This window comes from Mytilus trossulus, chromosome 4 (assembly GCF_036588685.1).
Source record: "Mytilus trossulus isolate FHL-02 chromosome 4, PNRI_Mtr1.1.1.hap1, whole genome shotgun sequence".
Classification (NCBI taxonomy): Eukaryota; Metazoa; Mollusca; class Bivalvia; order Mytilida; family Mytilidae; genus Mytilus; species Mytilus trossulus.
In genome coordinates, this window is record NC_086376.1 from 15,739,497 (window position 1) to 15,762,469 (window position 22,973).

At 31.8% G+C, this 22,973-nt stretch overlaps 1 protein-coding gene across 2 annotated transcripts; it reads right to left on the reverse strand.

The window, feature by feature from the left end:
* Positions 1–754: 754 nt before the first annotated feature.
* On the reverse strand, positions 755–21,735 carry LOC134714762 (uncharacterized). 2 transcript variants are annotated; one of them, XM_063576289.1, is made up of 13 exons: positions 21,512–21,735; positions 15,387–15,516; positions 11,403–14,362; positions 10,671–10,835; positions 8,735–8,902; positions 7,841–7,930; positions 7,328–7,409; positions 6,594–6,670; positions 5,963–6,100; positions 5,422–5,559; positions 4,976–5,121; positions 3,671–3,830; positions 755–2,348 (listed from the first exon to the last, which is right to left on the reverse strand). In XM_063576289.1, exons 2-13 carry the CDS (start codon positions 15,418–15,420, stop codon positions 2,262–2,264), a joined length of 4,245 nt encoding a protein of 1,414 aa, XP_063432359.1. In that variant the 5' UTR covers positions 15,421–15,516; positions 21,512–21,735; the 3' UTR covers positions 755–2,261. The 2 variants fall into 2 exon arrangements, with proteins under 2 accessions (XP_063432359.1, XP_063432360.1); XM_063576290.1 differs by lacking the exon at positions 21,512–21,735 and adding an exon at positions 16,812–16,925.
* Between the last annotated feature and the right edge of the window lie 1,238 nt (positions 21,736–22,973).

The following is a 22,973-nucleotide window of genomic DNA, read 5'->3' on the forward strand; positions in this document are numbered from 1 at the left end:
TTGACCCCTATGTTCTATTTTAAGTAACAGCGGCCATGTTTTTTCTACAGATCAAAAAATGGAAGCACACACTTTGTGCAAGATAATCTAAGGAACAATCATGCTAAGTTTCATCCAAATCCATTCAGTAGTTTCAGAGGAGAAGATGTTTGAAAAATTGTTAACGACGAGGACGACGGACGCCAAGTGATGAGAAAAACTCACATGGCCTTTCAGGCCAGGTGAACTAAAAAAACCCAAGACATTCACCAAAACTAAACACCAAGTGGTTCCTGTACAACCTTCAATTAGAAAATTTCAAAAGCAAACAGCAAAACCAGGATTATTACAAATAAATTAAAACCAAACATAATCCTATTATATTTATAGATTATCGTTGATCATCTCAACGAGATTGATTTTCTCGCTTGAGCTGGTACAGGGAAAGTGAGAAAAGCAATTGAGTTGAGATGACCAATGATAATCTGTTTATCGCTATTTTACCTATGACGACGTTGTCAATTTCATGTCAATTTCGTTAGCAACGCCACGTGGCGTCCTTAGTTTCTAGTGATATTTTTCCCATCTCAAAGGAGAAGCATGATAGGAAAATTATCACAAAAAAAGATCAAAATAAAAATGCACAAAATAGCGATAAAGTGTGTTATACAGTGGTATTCTGATGATTCAGTGTAACATATATAGTTAATATCAATAAAAGAAATATATGAGAGTAGAAAAACTTACTAAAACTTCATACAACAAAAAGAATAAATATAAGGATTTGGAAACATTTTATTTACAAACAATTTGGCACTGTTGGATTTATCACTATCCAATAAAATTATCTGGATATAAATGAAACTAAGTACAATTATTTCTAAGAGTATCAATAAAACATAAATATTCAATAACAAAATATGATTTAGTTACATCTTAATGTCAATTCCATGATCATGTATAATTACAATATGGTTGATACGTTTCCAATCTTTCTATTGTTTATTCTTTTACCAAATACCATCCCTAATATTTCCCTTTTTTACCATCAATATCAAGGCCTGAAGAAAGAAACAAAAGTTTAAAACAGTTTCAACATGGATCTTACAGAAACCTGTGTTATGGTTTTAGTTTTAGGGATGAAGGAGTCAATATAGACCTCAGTCGTTACTAATTTTACTGAGGTTGAAAAATTCTGATGACCAGCTCTGAGTATTAAGCTCTGTAAAATACTTTAATTTGTTTTGAAAAGAAATAGGCAAAAAAGAGTAATTGAGTTTAACCAGGACACTTCTGCAAATGGGGATTGTCAGTTGATTTGGTTTATCTAAAACAGATATCTGTAATGTTTTGTAAATATATAAACTTAAATGAAGGTTTTATACTGTGAAATGTTTCTCCTTATTCCACTTGATTTTGGGTATAGTTTGATTTATCATATAAATTTCTAAAATTTGATCAGAAAGCCATTTTGTTAAATTGCATATGCCATTAAGGGATTCATCTAATACAAATTTATACTAGAAGATAAAGTGTGGGAATTTTCGTGGTTTTTTTTCAATGTCTGCAAGACTATACTGCATTAGTCAATGCTTGCTTATTACAGTTTGAGATTACTTTATTTGATGCAAGACCTGAAAGCATTTTAATTTACCTTACATTTTCAGGTTTTCACACGCATGTCTGCAATATTTTTTTTAATTTAAATGGTTTATATCATAACACAAGAAAATTTGACAACATCTGTGCAATTGAATATTCTATACCTGTTCATTCAGCATTTAGCTACATTCAATATTATACACTAAAATTAAAATAACCTGATATCACAGAAGAGTAGTGGAATGTAACATTAAATGATGATATACAATATACTACATGATCAATTACAATAAAAACAACAACGGTAAGAAAATGAAAGAAAATATTACAATTCAATCATTTCAACAAACTTTTAATCATCATTTAGCCCTGCATGAGGTGCTACATTTAAGAACAAATTGATTTCTGTCATAATGGCATGATATAATGGTTACATGAGTACCTAGCAGTAACACACAAATATTTTTTCAGTTGAAGCAATCTGTCTCCATTGACAGTTTGTTATTTATAAATGGTGGACAACCTGTACTTTGACATTTGTTCAAATATGTTAAACTTTTTTTCAAATAACATATGTTTTTGAATGAAACAACCACATTTGAATGCACAAAAACTCTAATCACAATTTGAATATCAAGCTCCACCCACTTGACAGCATGTTTTGACAAGCTCCTCCTACTTTACAACATGTTTTGAAGAGTAGCCACAGATGATGAAGTTGATATTGATGTTGGAGTATTCATCACTATGGCATACTCACCCACAGCCTGAAAATACATATAAAAATATAGACAATTGTTCTTTCATGGTTTGACACAGAATGCTTTAACACAAAATCTGTAAATCAGTTTCATACTGGTTGAATTCATTAATGTGGTATGAGGAACCTCTTTTCCTGGATAATTATTGATTAAATAGCAGAAAACAGTCGGTTTAGATATCTAATAAAAAAATGCAAATTTTCAGACAACATAAAATTGAGAATGGAAATGGGGAATGTGTCAAAGAGACAACAACCCGACCAAATAAAAAAACAACAGCAGAAGGTCACCAACAGGTCTTCAATGTAGCGAGAAATTCCCGCACCCGGAGGCGTCCTTCAGCTGGCCCCTAAACAAATATATACTAGTTCAGTGATAATGGACGCCATACTAATTTCCAAATTGTACACAAGAAACTAAAATTAAAATAATACAAGACTAACAAAGGCCAGAGGCTCCTGACATGGGACAGGCGCAAAAATGCGGCAGGGTTAAACATGTTTGTGAGATCTCAACCCTCCCCCTATACCTCTAACCAATGTAGAAAAGTAAACGCATAACAATACGCACATTAAAATTCAGTTCAAGAGAAGTCCAGAGTCTGATGTCAGAAGATATAACCAAAGAAAATAAACAAAATGACAATAATACATAAATAACAACAGACTACTAGCAGTTTATTGACATGCCAGCTCCAGACTTCAATTAAACTGACTGAAAGATTATGATTTCATCATATGAACATCAGGCACAATCCTTCCCGTTAGGGGTTTGTTATCATACCATCATAACATATATGAGAAGAACATAAACCGAGCCATGCCAACAACTGTTTTTAGAATAAATGTGTTTAGTTCTGACGCAAAGACCTTATCAGTGACTCAATATTAATGTATATCACTCAAAAGACTTTCTAAAACATATGTGCAACAGAGGCAAGATAACTCTTGATATTTCCATTTTTAATAAGGAATCTATTTTGTGTTATAGAAAGAAAAAAAAACCAACAACCTCAATCTTATAACAATTTTCTAATAGCTATTTTTAAGCGCTATCTTCTAATATCAAATGGCAAAATCAAAAGCTCAAACACATCAAACAAATGGAAACAGCTGTCACATTTTTGATACAGGCATAACCTTATTTAGAAATAATGCGTTTACCATTGGAACTGATATGAAATAAGATGGATTTTTTCCATTTTTGGAAAAAACACGATATAAACTGTATTTCGGTCATAAGGAATTCATTTGTTAATTTTTTGTTTTTACCCCATTACTCCCTATCAGAATTAAAAGTGTATAATATATTAAACAAATTGTAAATACCTTATAGATGAGGTTATACTCATTTTTAGTATGCACCACACCAGCTCTCTCCTTCCTCATTGTATACACTGTGTTAAGGACATTGACTGATCTCTTGTCCTCATAAGATCTCATACATATGTCTATAGCTATCAGAGTACCTGTTCTTCCAGTTCCTGGGCTACAAATGTTAAACATAGGTTAGGATTCAGATGACAAAATTAACATATACCTAAATTTGGCCATTAGTTTTCTTGTTTGAATTGTTTTAAATTTGTCATTTCAGGAACTTTTACAGCTGACTATGCTGTATGGGCTTTGATCATTGTTGAAGGCTGTATGGTGACCTACAGTTGTTAATTTCTGGTGTAATTTAGGTCTCTAGTGTAGAGTTGTCTCATTGGAAATCATACCATATCTTCTTTTTTATATAAAAAATACCAGAGAAGCAAAAGAAGGGAAAAATTACATTTTTTTTACGAGAATGGCATGTCCTAAATCAAAGTGCTTGTAAGCACTGATGGGAAAAGATTGATTTAATTCATCAGAAATTGTGATAACCCTTGGAAGATTAAGATATGAAGTCAGTACCATAGCGTTTTAATTTGTTTCATGTATACCCAAAAATATATTACAGATAAAAAATGAGCAACTGATTACATGTTTAAGGTTCGTTTTGCTTCTTCAATTTTAAAAAAGAGTAAAAATGTAGGAAAGTAAGAAGGATTAATTGATTTTTGTTTGCTTTATATCCAGAAGCAACAAGTGAAACTGCGAGCTACTGCTCACTGATGATACCCCCGCCGCAAGTGGATAATATAAATAGTGTAAAAATATGCAAGTGTTAGGTTAACAGGAAGTTGTCGAGTGATGAATCTGAAAACACATCACACGGTATAGATGACTTATATAAATCCTGAAACCAAATTTAAGAAATCCTTGTATTGTAGTTCCTGAGAAAAATGTGACGAAAATTTTCAACTTGGCTATCATGTGTAAAATCATACAAGTGTTCGGTAAACAGGAAGTTGTCAAGTGATCAATCTGAAAACGCATCACACCGTATAGCTGACTTAGATAAACCCTGAAACCAAATTTCAAAAATCCTTGTATTGTAGTTCCTGAGAAAAATCCGACGAAAAATATTCATGGGACGGACGGACTGACTGACGGAAGGACAGACAGAGGTAAAACAGTATACTCCCCTTTTTTTAAAGCGGGGGTATAATTATTTCATGCATTATCAGGACATATTTAACTTGTGCAGATCTTGAAAAAATGAAATCTCTAAAGTCACATTATGAATATAATAAGATAATACTATACCTGCAGTGTACAACAACAGGTGCCCCACTGTCTTCATAGTAAGATCTGGTATCTAATACAAACTTTACTAAGGAGATAGGTTCTGGTGTACTGTCTGATGGCCAACATGTATACCAGAAGTGACGGACTTCCCTCACTAAATTATTCTACAAAAAAAGACAGTATAACAATGGAATAAAATGAAAATACCCCAATATGATAATAGACAGGAACAATTGTTAAATGCTACTTGTGATCTTTTACTTGTATTATTCATTAATAGAATGTTCAATTTCTATCATCTAACCATTTTTTTTGTACCATTAAAATAAAAGGGCTCCAGTAGTATACCCTTAAGATCATATGGTCATGTTTATAACTTGTCAATTCCTGATCACGTTTAAGCAAGTAAAACATATAAATACAACAATTACAAACATTTTAAAAACTCTTGAAATGTAACCTACTTCTATGTCTTTGATTTCTAACACTGACACAATGTATTCCTGGTGAATTTCTTTCTTCTTTAAAGTGATAATAAAATCCCCATAGGTCAATCTGTTCTCCATTCCTGTCTTCTCTGGCCAGTAGGGTATACATCTAGGCTTAAAAAATAATGTTTAGTTTGATATTATGAATAGAAGAAGGCATATAAGTCTTATAATACTTCAGTTCCTTACAATGTGTACAGCTAGACATATTCATTTAAAACCCAGCCATTATACACCCAAACAATGGTATTGACTCTTTATTTCAGTAAGCAAAATCTGACAATTTATATTATATGTGCTTACATTTTATTTTGTGGAAACTATAAGAAGACATCTAACAAACTGAAAATCGTATGTTAAACAGATTGCTTTGGCTCACTCTTTTGGCTGAGTAACATTGCATAATGTATGAAGTAAATTGGCTTTCAAAATTATTTTCAATTGGGTGAACCAAATTTACAATTCAGTTGATTAGAGTGAAGTGTATAAAGATAATGGAGCTCAATATTTATTATACCTGTCCTCTTTCATCCATATCAGTTAACATCAGAATGACCCTGGATTGCTGTTCCCATACCATTCTCCAGAAATCACCAGCAGTACTAGACAATGGAGCCTGTGTGGCTATGTAGGATCTTAGATCTTCTTTATACCCCTATATAATAAATTACAATCAGTTGTTATTATCAATTTGATCCTATTTGCTTGGATTCAGCAGTGCTATAAAACTTATTCAATCATTTTCAGCTAGATGAAATATTGATGTATCATATGTTCAATGTTCCAATTTTATGTAGATATAGCTGACCTGAACTTGAAGCCTGCAGTTTTCCTAAAGAACAAGATTGTGTAAAATTGATGATAATCCTAGTTTATTGTATAAAAGATTGAAACATATAAATAAGGGTTTCTTTTTACTTGCTATTTCACAAAAAAGTGCATATGTATTGAAAGTTGATTTATAGTTGTATACAGTTTAATTATCTCCACTGGCTAAAACAAATTCAGTAATTGTACCATATAAATATATAAAAAAAAATATCTTTAAGGATGAAACAAAATTTACATAAACAAGAGCGATTCCAAGAAAATGATTATGAAGACTTGATTTAGTATTTATGTTACACTAGAGTATCATAAATTCCTACCGTTATATAGTTGGCATTGATATAATCTGAAAAGTCTTCCCCAGGAATCTTCTGTAACTTTACTCTTGTATGTGGAACTGAAAATACACAGAATAATGATGATTTATTGCTATTCATAGGCTGATTAATTAATAACTTAATTAATGATATAATGTTGATTGAGAAAAAATAAAATACTGGGTACTTTCATATGTATGTTGAATTAAAATTATGAATAGCTAGTGTGAGCATTAGTCAATGATTAGACCATTCCATTGTTACCAGATAGAGGGGATAACCTGCATAGGTGGATCCAGGGGGGGGGGGGGGGGCTTTCGTGGGAAAAATTTGGTTGCTTATATAGGGAATCATTGAAGCATGACTTGAGTGGGCCCCCCTTTAGGTCAGTCAAATCAATTTTTACTAACAAAGCAATACATTGGCAAATCAATTTTTACTTACAAGGAAATACATTGGCAAATCGATTTTTACTTACAAGGAAATACATTGGCAAATTGTTTTACTTACAAGGCAGTACATTGGCAAATCTATTTTTTACTTACAAGGCAGTACTTTGGCAAATCTATTTTACTTACAAGGCAATGCATTGGCAAATTGTTTTACTTACAAGGCAATACTTTGGCAAATTGTTTTACTTATAAAGCAAAACATTGGCAAATTGTTTTACTATAAGGCAATACATTGGCAATTTGTTTTACTTACAAGGCAGTACATTGGCAAATTGTTTTACTTACAAGGCAGTACATTGGCAAATCTATTTTTATCCTCAGCTCCAACTGGCACACATGACAGTCTGGGTGTTTCATTTGGAATCAGCTGTAAACAAATCAAGAAATAAGAGGAAGAACATTATCATTGAATTCCAATTGTTTAATAATATTAAAATAAAACTGCTAAATTTGCTAGGCAATAAGGGGAGATAATTTGACATAAAATTCAAGTTTAAACTCTCTATTGATCAACACATGTATAAATCAAAGCATTAATTTAAAAATACTAAAATATTTGAGGAAAACTTCTTCAAAAGTGTCATTCAAAGTTTCAGTAATCTGTTGTTTACTTTAGAAATTCAAATTTCTCTGAATCAATTTAAAAAATTACGAAATAAATATCATTTTGCAAGATACACACATTCATGAAATAATGTGTTGTTCAGTTACTTGTTGAATATTTTTCTATATATGAAATCTTAGATAAGTAATTCTGTAATTTATGTCACAAGAATAATATATTAATATGTTTATTACCTGAAATTCTTGATGGATAGCATCAGTTTCCAACGAAAAATCTGTCAATGCTGAATACACTAGTGGATGAGAGGGATAATTACAGTTCTCCTGGAAATATACATTAGAGTGAATTCATGGTCTCAATATCTAATCCATTCAGTTAATATTTTTAAAGCTTACACCAGAAGGTTTTGATTGGTTAACAACTTCCTAAGCAATGGATAAACAACAAATTCAATGGTGTACTATATTTGTCATTTTACTAGCTGAATGAAGTCAATCGTGTTTGAACTTCTAACTATTGGTTATGTCCTAATCATTATTATTAGCTTGGTACATTGTATAAAAAAACAGCAAGTAATCCATCTCATAAAAAGACAAATTGAAAAACTTGGTCTTAGTTTCTTGTATAAGCATTTTTTTAAATGGAATCCTTGATTATTTATTAAAAAATAAATAGTTTTTCACGTTTGACATCAATTTAAATAAATGGAGAATGAATCCATAGGTCATAGATGACACCCCCTCTTGCATTTAGTATTATTAAAAAATAATATAACAGTAAAAGTGACACAACCCAAATTCTAACTTGATCTGTGTTTTGTGGTACTGACCATTTAGTAAAAGTTTCACAAAGTGAGGTTAGAGAATGGAAACTTTATTTTGTGCTTACCGACAGACAGACTGACAAACAGATGGACAAGAGTAACACTTTCTGCCCCTCTTGCTGTGGCTGGGGTTTAAAAATAAATTACCAGGAAAATAATGAAATTTAGTTCTGCCATTTTTTTACCTCTAACATTCCATCGTTTGTTTATATACTTTTAATGCTTTCTATAATTTTGTAATGATTGAATATTTTAGTACTGTGATCATCTTGTGTGCTGATTATGATAACTACAATATATTTACATCACTGATATCTAAGCCTGGATTCCAGAGTCCACTGTTTGGTCTAGACTTTGATACAACCCCTAAAGCTATGGAGTTAGAACTCCTGGTAGATAATCGGCTGGAACAACTACCACTACCAAGGAAGTACGGATGCATTCTATGTCCTGATCTCTTGTGGATTATCAACTGTAAAGTAGGTAAACTTATTTAGATACACTATAGAAGTACTAATACAGGAATTTAAATGTGGAATCATATTCAGATAGTGACTAAACAACAAATTAATTCATATGATTATCAGTGTGGATCATTTAGCGGTTCAATATTTTTAGATATTTGAAATCTTGGTTTATCTGTTATTTGTATTACATTGAATAGATATAAAAACATTTGATATGAGTGCCAATGAGACAACACTACATCCAAGTCATAATTTATAAAAGTAAACTTTACATGTAAATAAATGGAAAATGTTCAAAGATTTCTCACTTCTTTTTAATGCCATTTTGTTTTATATGACTTCAGAGAATTATAAATTCAAGTTTTATATCACATATGAAATATATGTATAACTTTGATTGAGAAATCATGGTACCAATATTAAATAACAACCAATGAAATAACTTTTTTATTTATTCAAACTTATTTTATGGTTGAATCCAAGCTGATCATACTAAAAACCATAAGAACTTAAACTAGAGTGCACACATTAAAGTGTCTTGCCTTCTTGACTAATCATTGATATTATGTTGATAGTCCTAAATATAAAGCTTTATTACAGTTATCATATAAACTTAACATGATCCAAGGAAATGAGGTCAACCAAACAAAAAATGCATGTACACCTTGCAACTATCCAATACACTAAATGTAGTTGACCTATTGCTTATAGCTTCTAAGAAACAAACTAAACCAAGAAAACTAAACATTGACCATGAACATGTCTCAGGTAAAGGTCAGACGAACCATGCCAGGCAGACATGTACGACGTACAATTCTTTCATACTACAAATGTAGTTGACATATTGCTTTTAATTTAAGAAAACAGACCAAAACACAAAAACTAAACAATCAGCAATGAACCGTGAAAGTGAGATCAAGGTCAAATAAAACCTGCTACAGCTAGACTGACATGTACATCATAAAATATTTCCACACACCAAATATAGTTGATCTATTGCATAATGTATCAGAAAAAAAGATCAAAACTCAAAAACTTAACTTTGACAACTGAACCATGAAAATGAGGTCAAGGTCAAATGACACCTGCCAGCTAGACATGTACACCTATCAATCATTCCATACACCAAATATAGTAGACCTATTGCATACAGTACAAGAAAAAAAGACCAAAACACAAAAACTTAACTACAACCACTGAACCATAATATGAGGTCAAGGTCAAATGACACCTGTTAGTTGGACATTTACACATTACAGTTTTTCCATACACCAAATATACTAGACCTACTACTTAAAGTATCTGAGATATAGACTTGACCACCACCACCAAAACTTCACCTTGTTCACTGATCCATGAAATGAGGTCGAGGTAAAGTAAAAACTGTCTGATGGGCATAAGAATCTTGCAAGGTACACACATACCACCTATAGTTATCCTATTACTCATAATAAGACAGAATTTAACATTACAAAAAATCTTAACTTTTTTTTCAAGTAGTCACTGTACCATGAAAATGAGGACAATGTGACATCTATATACAAAGTATGAAGCATCCAGATCTGATACCTTCTAAATATTAAACTTTTAAGAAGTTAGCTAATGCCACCCGATCACTATCCCTATGTCAAGCTTTCTGTGACAAAAGTCGCAGGCTGGACAAAAATGTAGTTTATATAATAAATTTTAATGATCTAGATTTTTAAATCAAACCATCTTTGTTTGAAGGTATACTTTTTAAAACATTTTATTATTCTAGTCCTGAAACCTTACCTGTAAAATCAACAAAGACACACAACAGAAGCCACCTATAGCTGCGATTGAGATAGCTATTGTGATACCAGTTTCTATTTCTTCGTCTAGCTTTGAAGCACTTGGTCCATCTGTAGGTAATGTTTCAACTATGTTTGGTTCATTGACAATCTTTACACTTTCAAGCTAAAAATAACAACACAAAGTTATATGCAACATACTTTTTTCTAAATTCTTTACTTATTAATGACAGCAAAAGCAAATTTCTACAAAAAATAGGTATCTCAAAAATACAAACAATTATCTCCTCCTGAATTGAAACATATAAGCAACAGTTATCTCCCCTATCATATATCTTCATTCTTTCATTTGAGTGGAGGTCTATCATTCTAACAAATTTGTCTAAAAGAATATGTCAAGGTTGTTGTAAGCATCTTTAATATATTTAAAAATTTGAAAAAAAACTATAAAAGATACCAATTAATAGAATATGCAACAAATCCAAAATAGTGGCCAGTTTATAGCAAGTTTATACCCTTCCAAATTGTTCATCAACCTGAAATATTAACTGGATTGTTATCAAAAGATGTATTTCATTTCAACTATTATTATAATCATAATGAAAACCTTATTCTCTGAATATAACTATAAGTTGTACTATTTTATAATACTATTATCAACTTCCATTTCAGCAATCTCTTCCCAATAATTAAAATTTTCTTTTGATAATATATGAGTTTTATATCAACTCACCTTTTCCCCATATAATATTGATGACTTCAAGCCAGGTTTGATATTTTTAGCCATATCAATGGTAAGACTTCTATCTAGTTTTCCCGTAATATCTAACACATATATCTGTATCTCCACCTCCTCTTTAGGGTTATCCCAAGGTTGGTGGTCACAATCATCAGCTATAGGGTACTGTAACTTTATTTGCTCCTGACTTATCTTAGAATTCTGAGTATTGATCATTATATCTGCTAGTTGTGATACAAAGTTGTGCTGTAGCTGACAGAATTCATGCAGAGACATTTTCATGTCTATATTTATATATATTGATGATGTAATCCTGTCTTTGTTCTTTGATAGCTGTGTTGTTGAAGGTGTAACAGAAGGTTGGTTAGATGTTATTACTGTATGAGAAACAGACTCTGGAGAGTAAACCTCTGTAGGTACAATTGATTTGTCTGCAGAACTAATGTACGAAGTGGTTGGTCTGTTCTGAGTACTAGTGAGTAAACTTGTTGACTCACTACCTATAGACTTTTTGTGGTTTGATTCTGAGGAAGTATGAAAGGTTCGTGGTATTGAGGTTGTGGTCATGTCTGATGATGGTGTCTCAGTACTGGGTAAGACTGATGATACCATTTCTATACCATGGAAGGTATTTAAACCAGATGAGTACAATTCAGTATGAGAAGATGTTAAACTAGTTGAGATGGTGCCTGTACTTTCCTGTATGATATTGTTTGTTGTACTTAAAACAGGTAAAACATTCATTGATGATACAAGATGTGGATAACTGCAATCCAAACAGTCTATACTAACAGACTGACTAGAGTATGACTTGGTTTTCTGTTGACTTATTGAAGGTGTAGAGATTTCAGATGAAGATACAATAAAACTTGATTGCAGTTTTACTTCAGGTACTGATATCTCTGAAGATGATTTCTCTGTAGAACTTGGTGCTATTATGAAGGAACTTTCAGAAGATATACTCTGTGGTAATTTGCTAACTCTAATTGTTCCTGTAGGAGTTGTGGCTTTTGAATTAAGTGTCTCATTAAACCTTGACTCTGTAGTGCCCTGGTTATGAATGTTTTCAGGCTCTGTTGGGCTTTGTGTACTAACACCTGCAAGGGTATAACTAGATGTAGTGGACTCATCATGGAATGGATTCTTCTTTACTGTCACCTTTGGTGTCATTTTCTTATTTGTTTTCATGGTGATTGGTCCTTCCTGATTAGGTATGATTTTTGTACTTCCTGTTGACATGTTGACAGTTGTCCCAGTGTTAACTGAAGGTGTACTGTAAGATAATGATGTGTGAATGGAATCTCCATGTTGCCCCTCAGTAATCTCTGGAATCTCTGTTGTAACCTCAGATTCTGGTTTTTGTGATGTTTTAAATATCTCTGATTCATTATGAGGAAATAAATGTTCTGCTTCAGTAATTTCATTACTACTTGCTGTGGTCACAGATATTACCTGTCTGTGTTGAGGTCCTTCAGTTAACTTAGATACAGGTCTTCTAGTAGTCGTATGGAACATTCCCTCCCCATCGTGGGGCAGTAAATGCTCCCCTTCAGTGATTTCCGGCTCTATCTTCCTAGTGGTTGTTCCGAACATACCCTCCCCATCGTGGGGTAATAAATGCTCTCCCTCAGTGATTTCTGGTTCTATCTTTCGTGTGGTTGTTCTGAACATCCCCTCCCCATCATGGGGCAAATAGTGCTTTCCTTCTGTGATTTCAGGCTCTATTTTTCTGGTGGTAGTTCTGAACATTCCTTCCCCATCATGAGGTAAATAATGTCTTCCTTCAGTTATCTCTGGTACTATTTTCCTAGTTGTTGTCTTGACCATATCAATACCATGTTGATGAGGTTCCTCCTCTGTGACTTGAGGTAAATATCTACTAGTTTCTGTTGTATGTTGTTCTTCCTCTTTATGTTCATCAGGTATGATCAGACCTCCTTCTTCAGTAATATCTGAGTGTTTAGTAACCTCAACATGACCTTCAGGTCTAACAGTTTCAGTGGAGATCTCAAAATGTGGCTCTTCTTTTCTATCTGGTTTTAGGACTGGTTCTTTGTCATGACTTTCTGGTAACTGTCTAACAGATTCATGTTCTGTTGTAACAGGGAAATCAATTCCTTGGTGAATAATTCCAGATATTTTTCCTCTGTTGTTACCATTTTCTCCATTTTGCCCATTTTCGACACGATTACTGTTTTCTCCATGTTGTCCATTGTCTATACTATGATCATTTTCTTTTTGAGGATTGTTATCAGTACCATGACCATTCTGATCTCCATCTGAGAGCCAGTTTTCCTCCCCACCATTCATATCAGGCAGGTCTCGTACAGATTCAGTGTAATCCTGTACAAATGGATCATGTAACATATCTGTAATCTCTGAACCATGTCTAAATTGATGTTCATCCATCTCTGGTGCTGTAAGTTCTGATTCGTGCCCATGATGCCTACCCTCCTCTGTAACATTATCAGAACTATCATGATGTCCATGTGAATCCCCTGTATGGGGTACAATTTGACCATCTATTCCTGGTCCCATCTTTTGTCCATCTGGAGGTCGATGATGACCGTCTAGTGATAATCTTTCATCTCTATCATTAGATATATGAAACACTTGTTCATTCCCGTTCACAATTTGTTCACTATTGCCATTCTGAGTTGATTTATCATTCAGGTGTATATCATGTGTTATATTCAGAATTTGTTCTTCAGTATTATTAGTTAGACTACCAGCATGGTTTTCATCAGCCTGATGTCCTCGTTTTTGAACTACAATTTGGTCATGGTCTGTTGCACTAACAGTTAGTAATCCATGAGCACTGTCTTCATGATGAACACCAGTAATGTTGGACTCCTTCCCTCCATGATCTAGTCCATTATGACCAGTGATGAGAGGTGAGTCCTTACTGTTTATAATAATGGGGACTCCTGTCACATACTGCAAACCTCCAAGACCTAAAATATCAACAAAAGTCTTTTCTAAAGTCATTGAAAAAATTTAAGTAATTACTTACTCATATTAAGTCTGTTAATCTTGATACATAGGTAGTTGAGGTTTTGATACTGACTATATCATGTGGAATATCTAGACGAGCCTGTTATAGCGAGTTAAGATATTCCACATGATATAGTCAGTATCAAAAACGAAACTACCTATTATTCTGTTTAAATCGGTAATAATGACGTCACCCAATGTTATGAGGTCAGTAATGTATTGCCTAATATTCTCAGTGATACAGCCAGTACGTTGATACTCGAAAATATTAGGCAGTAAGATCAAAGGGAAAGTATATGAATTACCGATAAAAAGGGAATAATAAATGTGATTATAATCTGTCTAAGTTTCTTAAGTTAATGGTAGTTGTATAGATAATTGTGTGAAAGAACAGAGATGAATTAAGTTTCCAAATTGTGAACTTTTTCATTGCTTCAAAGCAACATTTCAGCAGAGCCTACATATGGAGTATGTATCTCCTAGATGAAACTAAATTAAACCAGGAGTTTCAAGTAGTGAAGTTGAAATCATTCCAATCTTATATTAGGGAAGGAATGACGAGTTGGTTGACTGTATTTGAATATCTGTTTCACAGATAACAAGGGCAATGTTTTAATTGTTGTAACCTCAATCCATTCCTTTTTTCCCAGTATGTAAACTGTGAAATTATACCGTTTACCAGATTAGTACTAACAACATAACATGAGCAACAAAATGGATGCCACTTGTAGAGCAGGATCTACATACCAGTCCAGAGTACCCGAGATAACCGTAGGTTTTTGGTGGGGTTTGGGTAGCCCAGTCTGGTTTAGTTTTCATTATTGAGTTTTGTATATTATTATTTGTCATTTGTATTATTTTTACCATGGCATCTTGTCAGTTTCAGTGATCGACACTAGAGGTAAAATAGCAAACAAGAACAAATACTAAATTGATGAATGGATTTTCCAGATGACACCCTAGTTTCATCCCTTGAGTACTTACAAAGTACAACTAACAGGAAACTGATGGTTGACATCACTTATTCCTAATGATGTGGTTTGTGGGTAAATACTGCCATCCTCTGAGGTTAAACAACACAGATAGGTCCTTCTTATCTAGTTCATTCTCTAATCTAAAAAAATAAAGAAGTATTTTAACTAAAATAGAATGGAACAGTGATCCAGATCTGTTCTCATTAATACACAGTGAGTGTAGAGTTTGGAGTAACAAGATGCCATATCAATATTCTTTCCTGTTATCTGTATTTTTAGGAATCACATTTTTGAAAGGATATTATTAAGAAGTTGTCAAAATTTCTTGAGTGTCTTTTTCTGCAATATGATGCAAATGTTTAATTGATACCAATTGATAATACTGGTTGTCATTAGTTCAAGTTTGTTATGTTTGCTTTTTGTAAATTCTTTTGTTATGAACTAGGCCATAGGTTTTCTCAACTGAATCGTTACACATTTATCATGTTGGGGCCGTCTATAGCCATCTATACAGTATGATTTTTTTCTCATTGTTAAAGGCCATACAGTAGCCTATAATTGCTTACTTCCTTTGATCTTTGGTTGATAGTTGTTTCAATATCTATCATATCACATCTTCTTATTTTTAAATTAGCTGTCAACAAAAGCTCATAAGTAGCTTCAGTAATTGTTTTCAAATTTTCACACAGGCATAAATATGTTCCAAGCGATAAGTTTAATTATAATACAATGCAAATAATCAGCTACTTATAATGTGAGAAGACAGACAATTTGACGACATCTTAATACCACTTCATACTTAAGATGTTAGATGTATTATTTTCCACCAGACTTATCAAAGAATATATAGTGTGTAATTTATACTTTGGATATCTCAAATACCAACCCTATACTACCAGAAGAGGTACTCTTCTTGATATATAATTAGCATAATCTACTCTTTCTTTCAGCATTAGCATTTTATTCCAGGATTTCCTTTTAAGAATTTATTTACATAATAAACAGAAACAAAATCTAGTTTGTATCTTAATCAAGTAATCACAGGTATAAAAGTGTTTATTTGGTATTTTTTTTAAATTTCTCGATAGATCTTAATATCTAACATAACGTACAAAAAAAATCAGACTTGGAATAACACAAAAGAAATTTGAATTGTTAAAAAAAAAATTGATGCAGATTTCTAGTATATGAAAAAATGATTAAGAAAACAACTGCTTGCATATCAAAAACTTAGCTTCCCATGCCTAAATAACAAAACATTTCTAAAAGGATTCATTTAGAACCATCATCTACTGTAATTTAGTACAGTTCCATTAAGTTACTGAGTCTTATAACAAGCATAGGATGTATGCATGTAAATAAAATAGAGTTTCTTGGAAATGTAATGTTAAAGAGGGGTTTAAATTAAACAAATCTAGAATAATTTATATCTTACCTTATTGTGGGTTAATTATAAATTGTAAAATCATGTGACATAGGACAAATATTATTTACTAGATAGCCAATATATCTATTATCTAAATAACCCACTAATGAGGGAAGATAAAACATTTCACCTTGTCTTTATAAGTGAATATCACAAATAAACAAGAGAGGCTGATGTAAATAAATAAATCTGACATTTAGAGTATCAAGGATTGGCCATGTATGGGTTTTATTTCAATGCTAAATCATAGTTTTTATTTGAAAAAAAATTGTTTATCACTTTTTAAAATAATAGACTGTGAAAATGACTTTTATTGTGTGTAAACAAGTTTGTAATCAATTTTATAGACAGATCTTACTTTGTTTAGGACCATATCATCCCCAAAAAACAAACTCATGGATGAGAAAACCTTAACATAGATCCCATTTCACTCAAATTGTATAGTTATGGCCAAACTATAGGAAACTCTTAAAATAACAGGTGCTAATGCAAATACATGAATAAGTACGTATACAACTATCTGGAACTGGACTAGGAATAGACACACACAACAATACATGTTTGTATATCTTATCCTGCTAATATTTTTTTCCTTTTTAAAGCTTCTTATACAGATTTTCTCTATTTATAGTGGTATTCAAAACTTATATATTACACCTATGGTCCATTTTTAGCCATGCTGGCCATCTTAGATGGCAGGTAGGCTCATTGTACACATAATTTAACTAGATACCCAAATGATGATTATGGTCAAGTTAGGTTATATTTGGCATAGTAATTTCAGAAGAGAAGATATTTGCAAAAGTTAACATACAACGCATGTCACTGGATGCCAAGTGATGAGAAAAGCTCACTCTACCCTGTGGTCCAGGTGAGCTAAAAATAGGGAATGTTCACAACTGAAAATTGAACTCATCTCTTTGTTGTGGTTACAGGAAGTTATCAATCACCCTTACTCATTTAAATTAAGTAGTGGGTATTCTAACAGCTACAAATTGCCTTAAATTTATATCAATTATTTCTGTTTTTATAAAAATTTGCACTAGAAATAGTTAATGATTTTTAAACACCTGTGTGAACAGCCGAGACCATATTACATAATCTTATGTAAACTAATACTCACATTTTGATATCTTATTTATCATTAATTTTTAATCATGTTATTAAGTTTTGACAGAATATCATGGAGAACTTGCAAAAGATAACTGATTATATTAACACCAGAATTAATCTATCGGGTCAGAAAGTTATTTGTCTGAATTAGAGGGTGAAAATGTTGTATCAAGAAAACAATCAAAATGAAGTAAAACTTAACCAACTTTTAGACACAGTATCTAAGTCAGGGTTTCAACAACTATACAAAGACAAGAATATATTATAGAACTAATTCAAACTCCTTGGATGGGAAATTTCAGTGAAATAAATACAAACAAGAATGTGTCCCTAGTACACGGATGCCCAATCAACATTATCATTTTCTATGTTCAATGGACCGTGAAAATGGGGTTAACACTCTAATTTGACATTAAAACTAGAAAGTATCCTGAAGTATGACAGACAAACGAAGGGACAGACGAATGAACAGACAGATAAACGGACGAACAAACCAATGGTCGCACAGACCAGAAAACATAATGCCCATAAAGGAGGCATACAAAACACTTTATTTTATAATACTTGAAGGCACTTTATGTTATTTATGTTGAAGTCTGAATGTGCTTTATGTTAACTTAGTTTTGAAGGCATTTTGTGTTGACTAAGTTGAAAGCATGTTATGTTATCTTAATTTTAGGCACATTATGTTAACTTAGTTAAAGGCATTTTATGTTATCTGAGTTGAATGCATTTTATGTTATCTAAGTTAAAAGCATTTTATGTTATCTTAGTTTTAGGCACTTTATGTTATTTAAGTTTAATGAACTTTATGTTAACTTAGTTAAAGCATTTTATGTTATCATAGCTAAATGCACTTTATGTTATCTTAGTTAAAGGCATTTTGTGTTATCTAAGTTAAAGGTATTTTATGTTATCTTAGTTTTAACCACTTTATGTTTTTTTTTAATTTTAATGCACTTAATGTTATCAAAGTAAAAAGGAATTTTATGTTATCTTAGTTAAATGTGTTTTGTGTTATGTTAGTTGAAGGCACTTTATGTTATCTTAGGTGAAGGAACTTCATGTTATCTAAGTTAAAGGCACTTTATGGTATCTTTGTTATAGGCACTTTAAGTAATTTTAGTTAAAGGTGCTTTATGTTATCTTAGTTGAAGGCTTTTTATGGTATCCTAGTTAAATGCATATTAAGTTTACTTAGTTAAAAGGCACTTCTTGTTATCTTACTTAAAAGCACATTATGTTATCTTAGTTGAATGCATTTTGTGTTATCTTAGTTTTAGGCACTTTATGTTATTTAAGTTTAATGCACTTTATGTTATCTCACTTTAATGCATTTTATGTTAATTTAGTTGAAGGCACCTTATGTTATCTTAGTTTTAGGCATTTTATGTTATCTGAGTTGAAATCATTTTATGTTATCTAAGTTAAAAGCATTTTATGTTATCTTAGTTTTAGGCACTTTATGTTATTTTAGTTTAATGAACTTTATGTTAACTTAGTTAAAGCATTTTATGTTATCATAGCTAAATGCACTTTATGTTATCTTAGTTAAAGGCATTTTGTGTTATCTAAGTTAAAGGTATTTTATGTTATCTTAGTTTTAACCACTTCATGTTTTTTTTTTATTCTAATGCACTTTATGTTATCAAAGTAAAAAGGAATTTTATGTTATCTTAGTTAAATGTGTTTTGTGTTATGTTAGTTGAAGGCACTTTATGTTATCTTAGGTGAAGGAACTTCATGTTATCTAAGTTAAAGGCACTTTATGGTATCTTTGTTATAGGCACTTTAAGTAATTTTAGTTAAAGGTGCTTTATGTTATCTTAGTTGAAGGCTTTTTATGGTATCCTAGTTAAATGCACGTTAAGTTAACTTAGTTAAAAGGCACTTCTTGTTATCTTACTAAAAAGCACATTATGTTATCTTAGTTGAATGCATTTTGTGTTATCTTAGTTTTAGGCACTTTATGTTATTTCAGTTTAATGCACTTTATGTTATCTCACTTTAATGCATTTTATGTTAATTTAGTTGAAGGCACATTATGCTATCTTAGTTGAATGCACTTTATTTCATCTAAAATAAAGGCACATTATGGTATCTAAGATGAATGTACATTATTTAATCTTAGTTGAATGCACTTTATGTTTACTCAGCTGAAGATACTTTTTTCTAACTTAGTTAAAGGCATATTAGGTGAACTTATTTATGTTACCTAAGCTGAAAAGAAAATAAAGAAAAAATCTTAAACATATTGTACTCTGAGGAAAAATCATAAGGGAAAGTCCCCAATCAAATGGCAAAATCAAATGATAAAATACATCAAACAAATGGACAACTGTCATTTTCCTGTCTTGGTACAGGCATTTTCAAATGTAGTAATGGGGGATTGAACCTGGTTTTTATAGCGCTAAACCCCTCACTTGTACGACAGTCACAGCAATTTCCATTACATTGACAATGATGCATGAACAAAATGTCACAAATAGGGGTACAAAAACAACAGCTGAAGGCATATTATGTGAACTTAATTATGTTATCTTAGTTGAAGGCACTTTATGTTAACTAACCAAAGTAGGGAAAAATTAGTTTTGTTTTGTTATGGTTTCCATTGATTCCACAAATATAGTATCAAATAGAGAGGTAAGTCAAACTATTACTTGTAAATTCCTGAAACAAAAAGTAATAGCATTCTAGTATGATTTTAAAAATCTATCATTAAAGTCATAAGAAACCTCAAATTGAAAAAAAATGCATATGTTTTTTTTATAACTCCATTATAAAACTTATGTATATCTACTTTTTTCTGAAGAAAATTCTTTAATTTGTTCATATTTAGAAGAAGTTTACATTATTTTTACAATTGTTAAACTTCAGCTTCAAAACATGAAATTTAATAACCTGCCATATTTTCACAACACTGACCAATTAAAAAAAAAATTGACGATTATGCAAAATTTACGCAAAAAAAATGATAAAATCTTGTACAGAAGACTAATATACAAAAAAAGATGTGGTATGATTGCCAATGAGACAACTGTCCACAAGAGACCAAAATGGCACAGACATTAACAACTATCAATCACTGTACGACCTTCAACAATGAGCAAAGTCCATACTGCATAGTCAGCTATAAAAGGCCCCGATAAGGCAATGTAAAACAATTCAAACGAGAAAATTTATATAAAAAAATTAATGAAAAACAAATATGTTACAAATAAACAAACAACAACCACTGAATTACAGGCTCCTGACTTGGGACAGGCACATACATAAATAATGTGGCGGGTTAAACATGTAAGCGGGATCCCAACCCTCCCCTAACCTGGAACAGTGGTATAACAGTACAACATAAGAACGAACTAAGTTTATGATGTTTGTATGCATTGGTTCAAGAATTGGAATAACATTGTTTTTCACTGGTCACTCGTTTCATATGAATTTTAACTTACTCCTTTTAAGAAATGTAAACTATTTTAACATTACATACATATATCTAAAGTACAATTAAATATATTTGATAATTGCAGAAGAAATGTTTTTGTATATAATATTTTGCCACTCCTAACAAACTATATAAATACAAGTATAATTACCTTTATACTATATATGACCTGCTTTTGGTAAATCCCTCTTGTAATATGTTCATCATTTTAGAAGATCACTTGAGTTTGTAAAAGTAATTGCCACTTGTTGACTTCTTAACTATAAACCAATCAGGAAACTGGAGGAAGAATCAAATATCATCTCCTTGTTATTAAATATTACGTCTTTAGCTTACATGTAGCCGTCATGTTTACACCTCAAATCTGAAAAATAATATTGACCATTATTTGAATAACATTTTGTTTAACTATAAGTGGAAGTACTTTGAAGTATAGTAAATGATTTAGTTACCTCTATGCTTACCAAAACACTATTTAATATATTCAGTATTTAGTCATCAATAGTTTTAAAATGTTTCTTTTACTTATGAAAGTTATGTAATACAATTAGCCAATGAAATCTGATAAATAAGGATCCACCTTACCACATATGGTTACATGCCTGTCTAAAAGTTAGCAACTTTTGTAACCATTTGTCATCTGCAAAATATTTACTCTTTTTTGCAAACATGTGACCAACTTTGTTGTTTGCTTCATATCTGATTGTCAACATTAGCAGTTCATTTGAAGAAAACTACCAGTCAACACTGAGGTTGGGAGAAGGACCCCCTACCCTTTTTGGGCAAGGTGTCTTCTCCTCTGATCTAAATTGTACCCAGGATTACCATTATTCCTGATAAAGGTTGTTTTCCAGGTAAAGTACTCTGGCTTCCTCAACAAATAATAATTGGTGCCCATGATATAGAAGAGTAGCCAAGTGTGATAAATGTGACATTAAACACCACCTTATCAATCAATTTTCAATAAACAGTTGCATTCTGAATATGACACATTCCCTTCTTTTTTAGATACACCAGATTAATATGCATGCATTGCCCTTTATAGCTTGCTGTTCGGTGTGAGCAAATGCTCCGTGTTGAAGACGGTACGTTGACCTATAATGGTTTACTTTTATAAATTGTGACTTGGATGAAGTGTTGTCTCATTGGCACTCATACCACATCTTCTTATATCTAATTAAGACAAAAATCTAATGAAATACAAGATATTAAATTTATTTAAGGAAAATTTCACTTACTAAGTATTGCTGTTTCTCATCTTGACAATTGCTAAGTCTTTGATGCTTAACTGATAGGCTTTCACCTTACAACAAGATTATTATACCCTAGCATTTCAAATTTATGAGAGAAAAAAAATGGAGCTGGTCATGAAAGTTCAGAAACCTGACTTTGGTTAAAGATTAAATATAAACACAATATGAGACTTGCTACAATAAAGCAGTACTGTAAATGGATAACCAGACATTTGCAATAAGTTCCATCTTCAATGGGAAATTAAAGTGAGTGAAATTATATCAATATTTTCCAATATCCATTACCACATTACTGGAGTTTACAAATTGTCCTAGCTAGACCTATTTGATTGCAAGTTCAGAGGATACTGAAGAAAAAAG

Excerpts from the sequence above, each read along its gene's own strand:
- LOC134714762 (XM_063576289.1), bottom strand. The coding sequence starts at position 15,420 with ATGTCAACCATCAGTTTCCTGTTAGTTGTACTTT. Across the intron at positions 10,836-11,402 it reads CAATATTATATGGGGAAAAG|CTTGAAAGTGTAAAGATTGT; the intron begins GTGAGTTGATAT and ends TGTTATTTTTAG. Across the intron at positions 6,671-7,327 it reads ATTTGCCAATGTACTGCCTT|TTCCACATACAAGAGTAAAG; the intron begins GTAAGTAAAACA and ends GTGTATTTTCAG.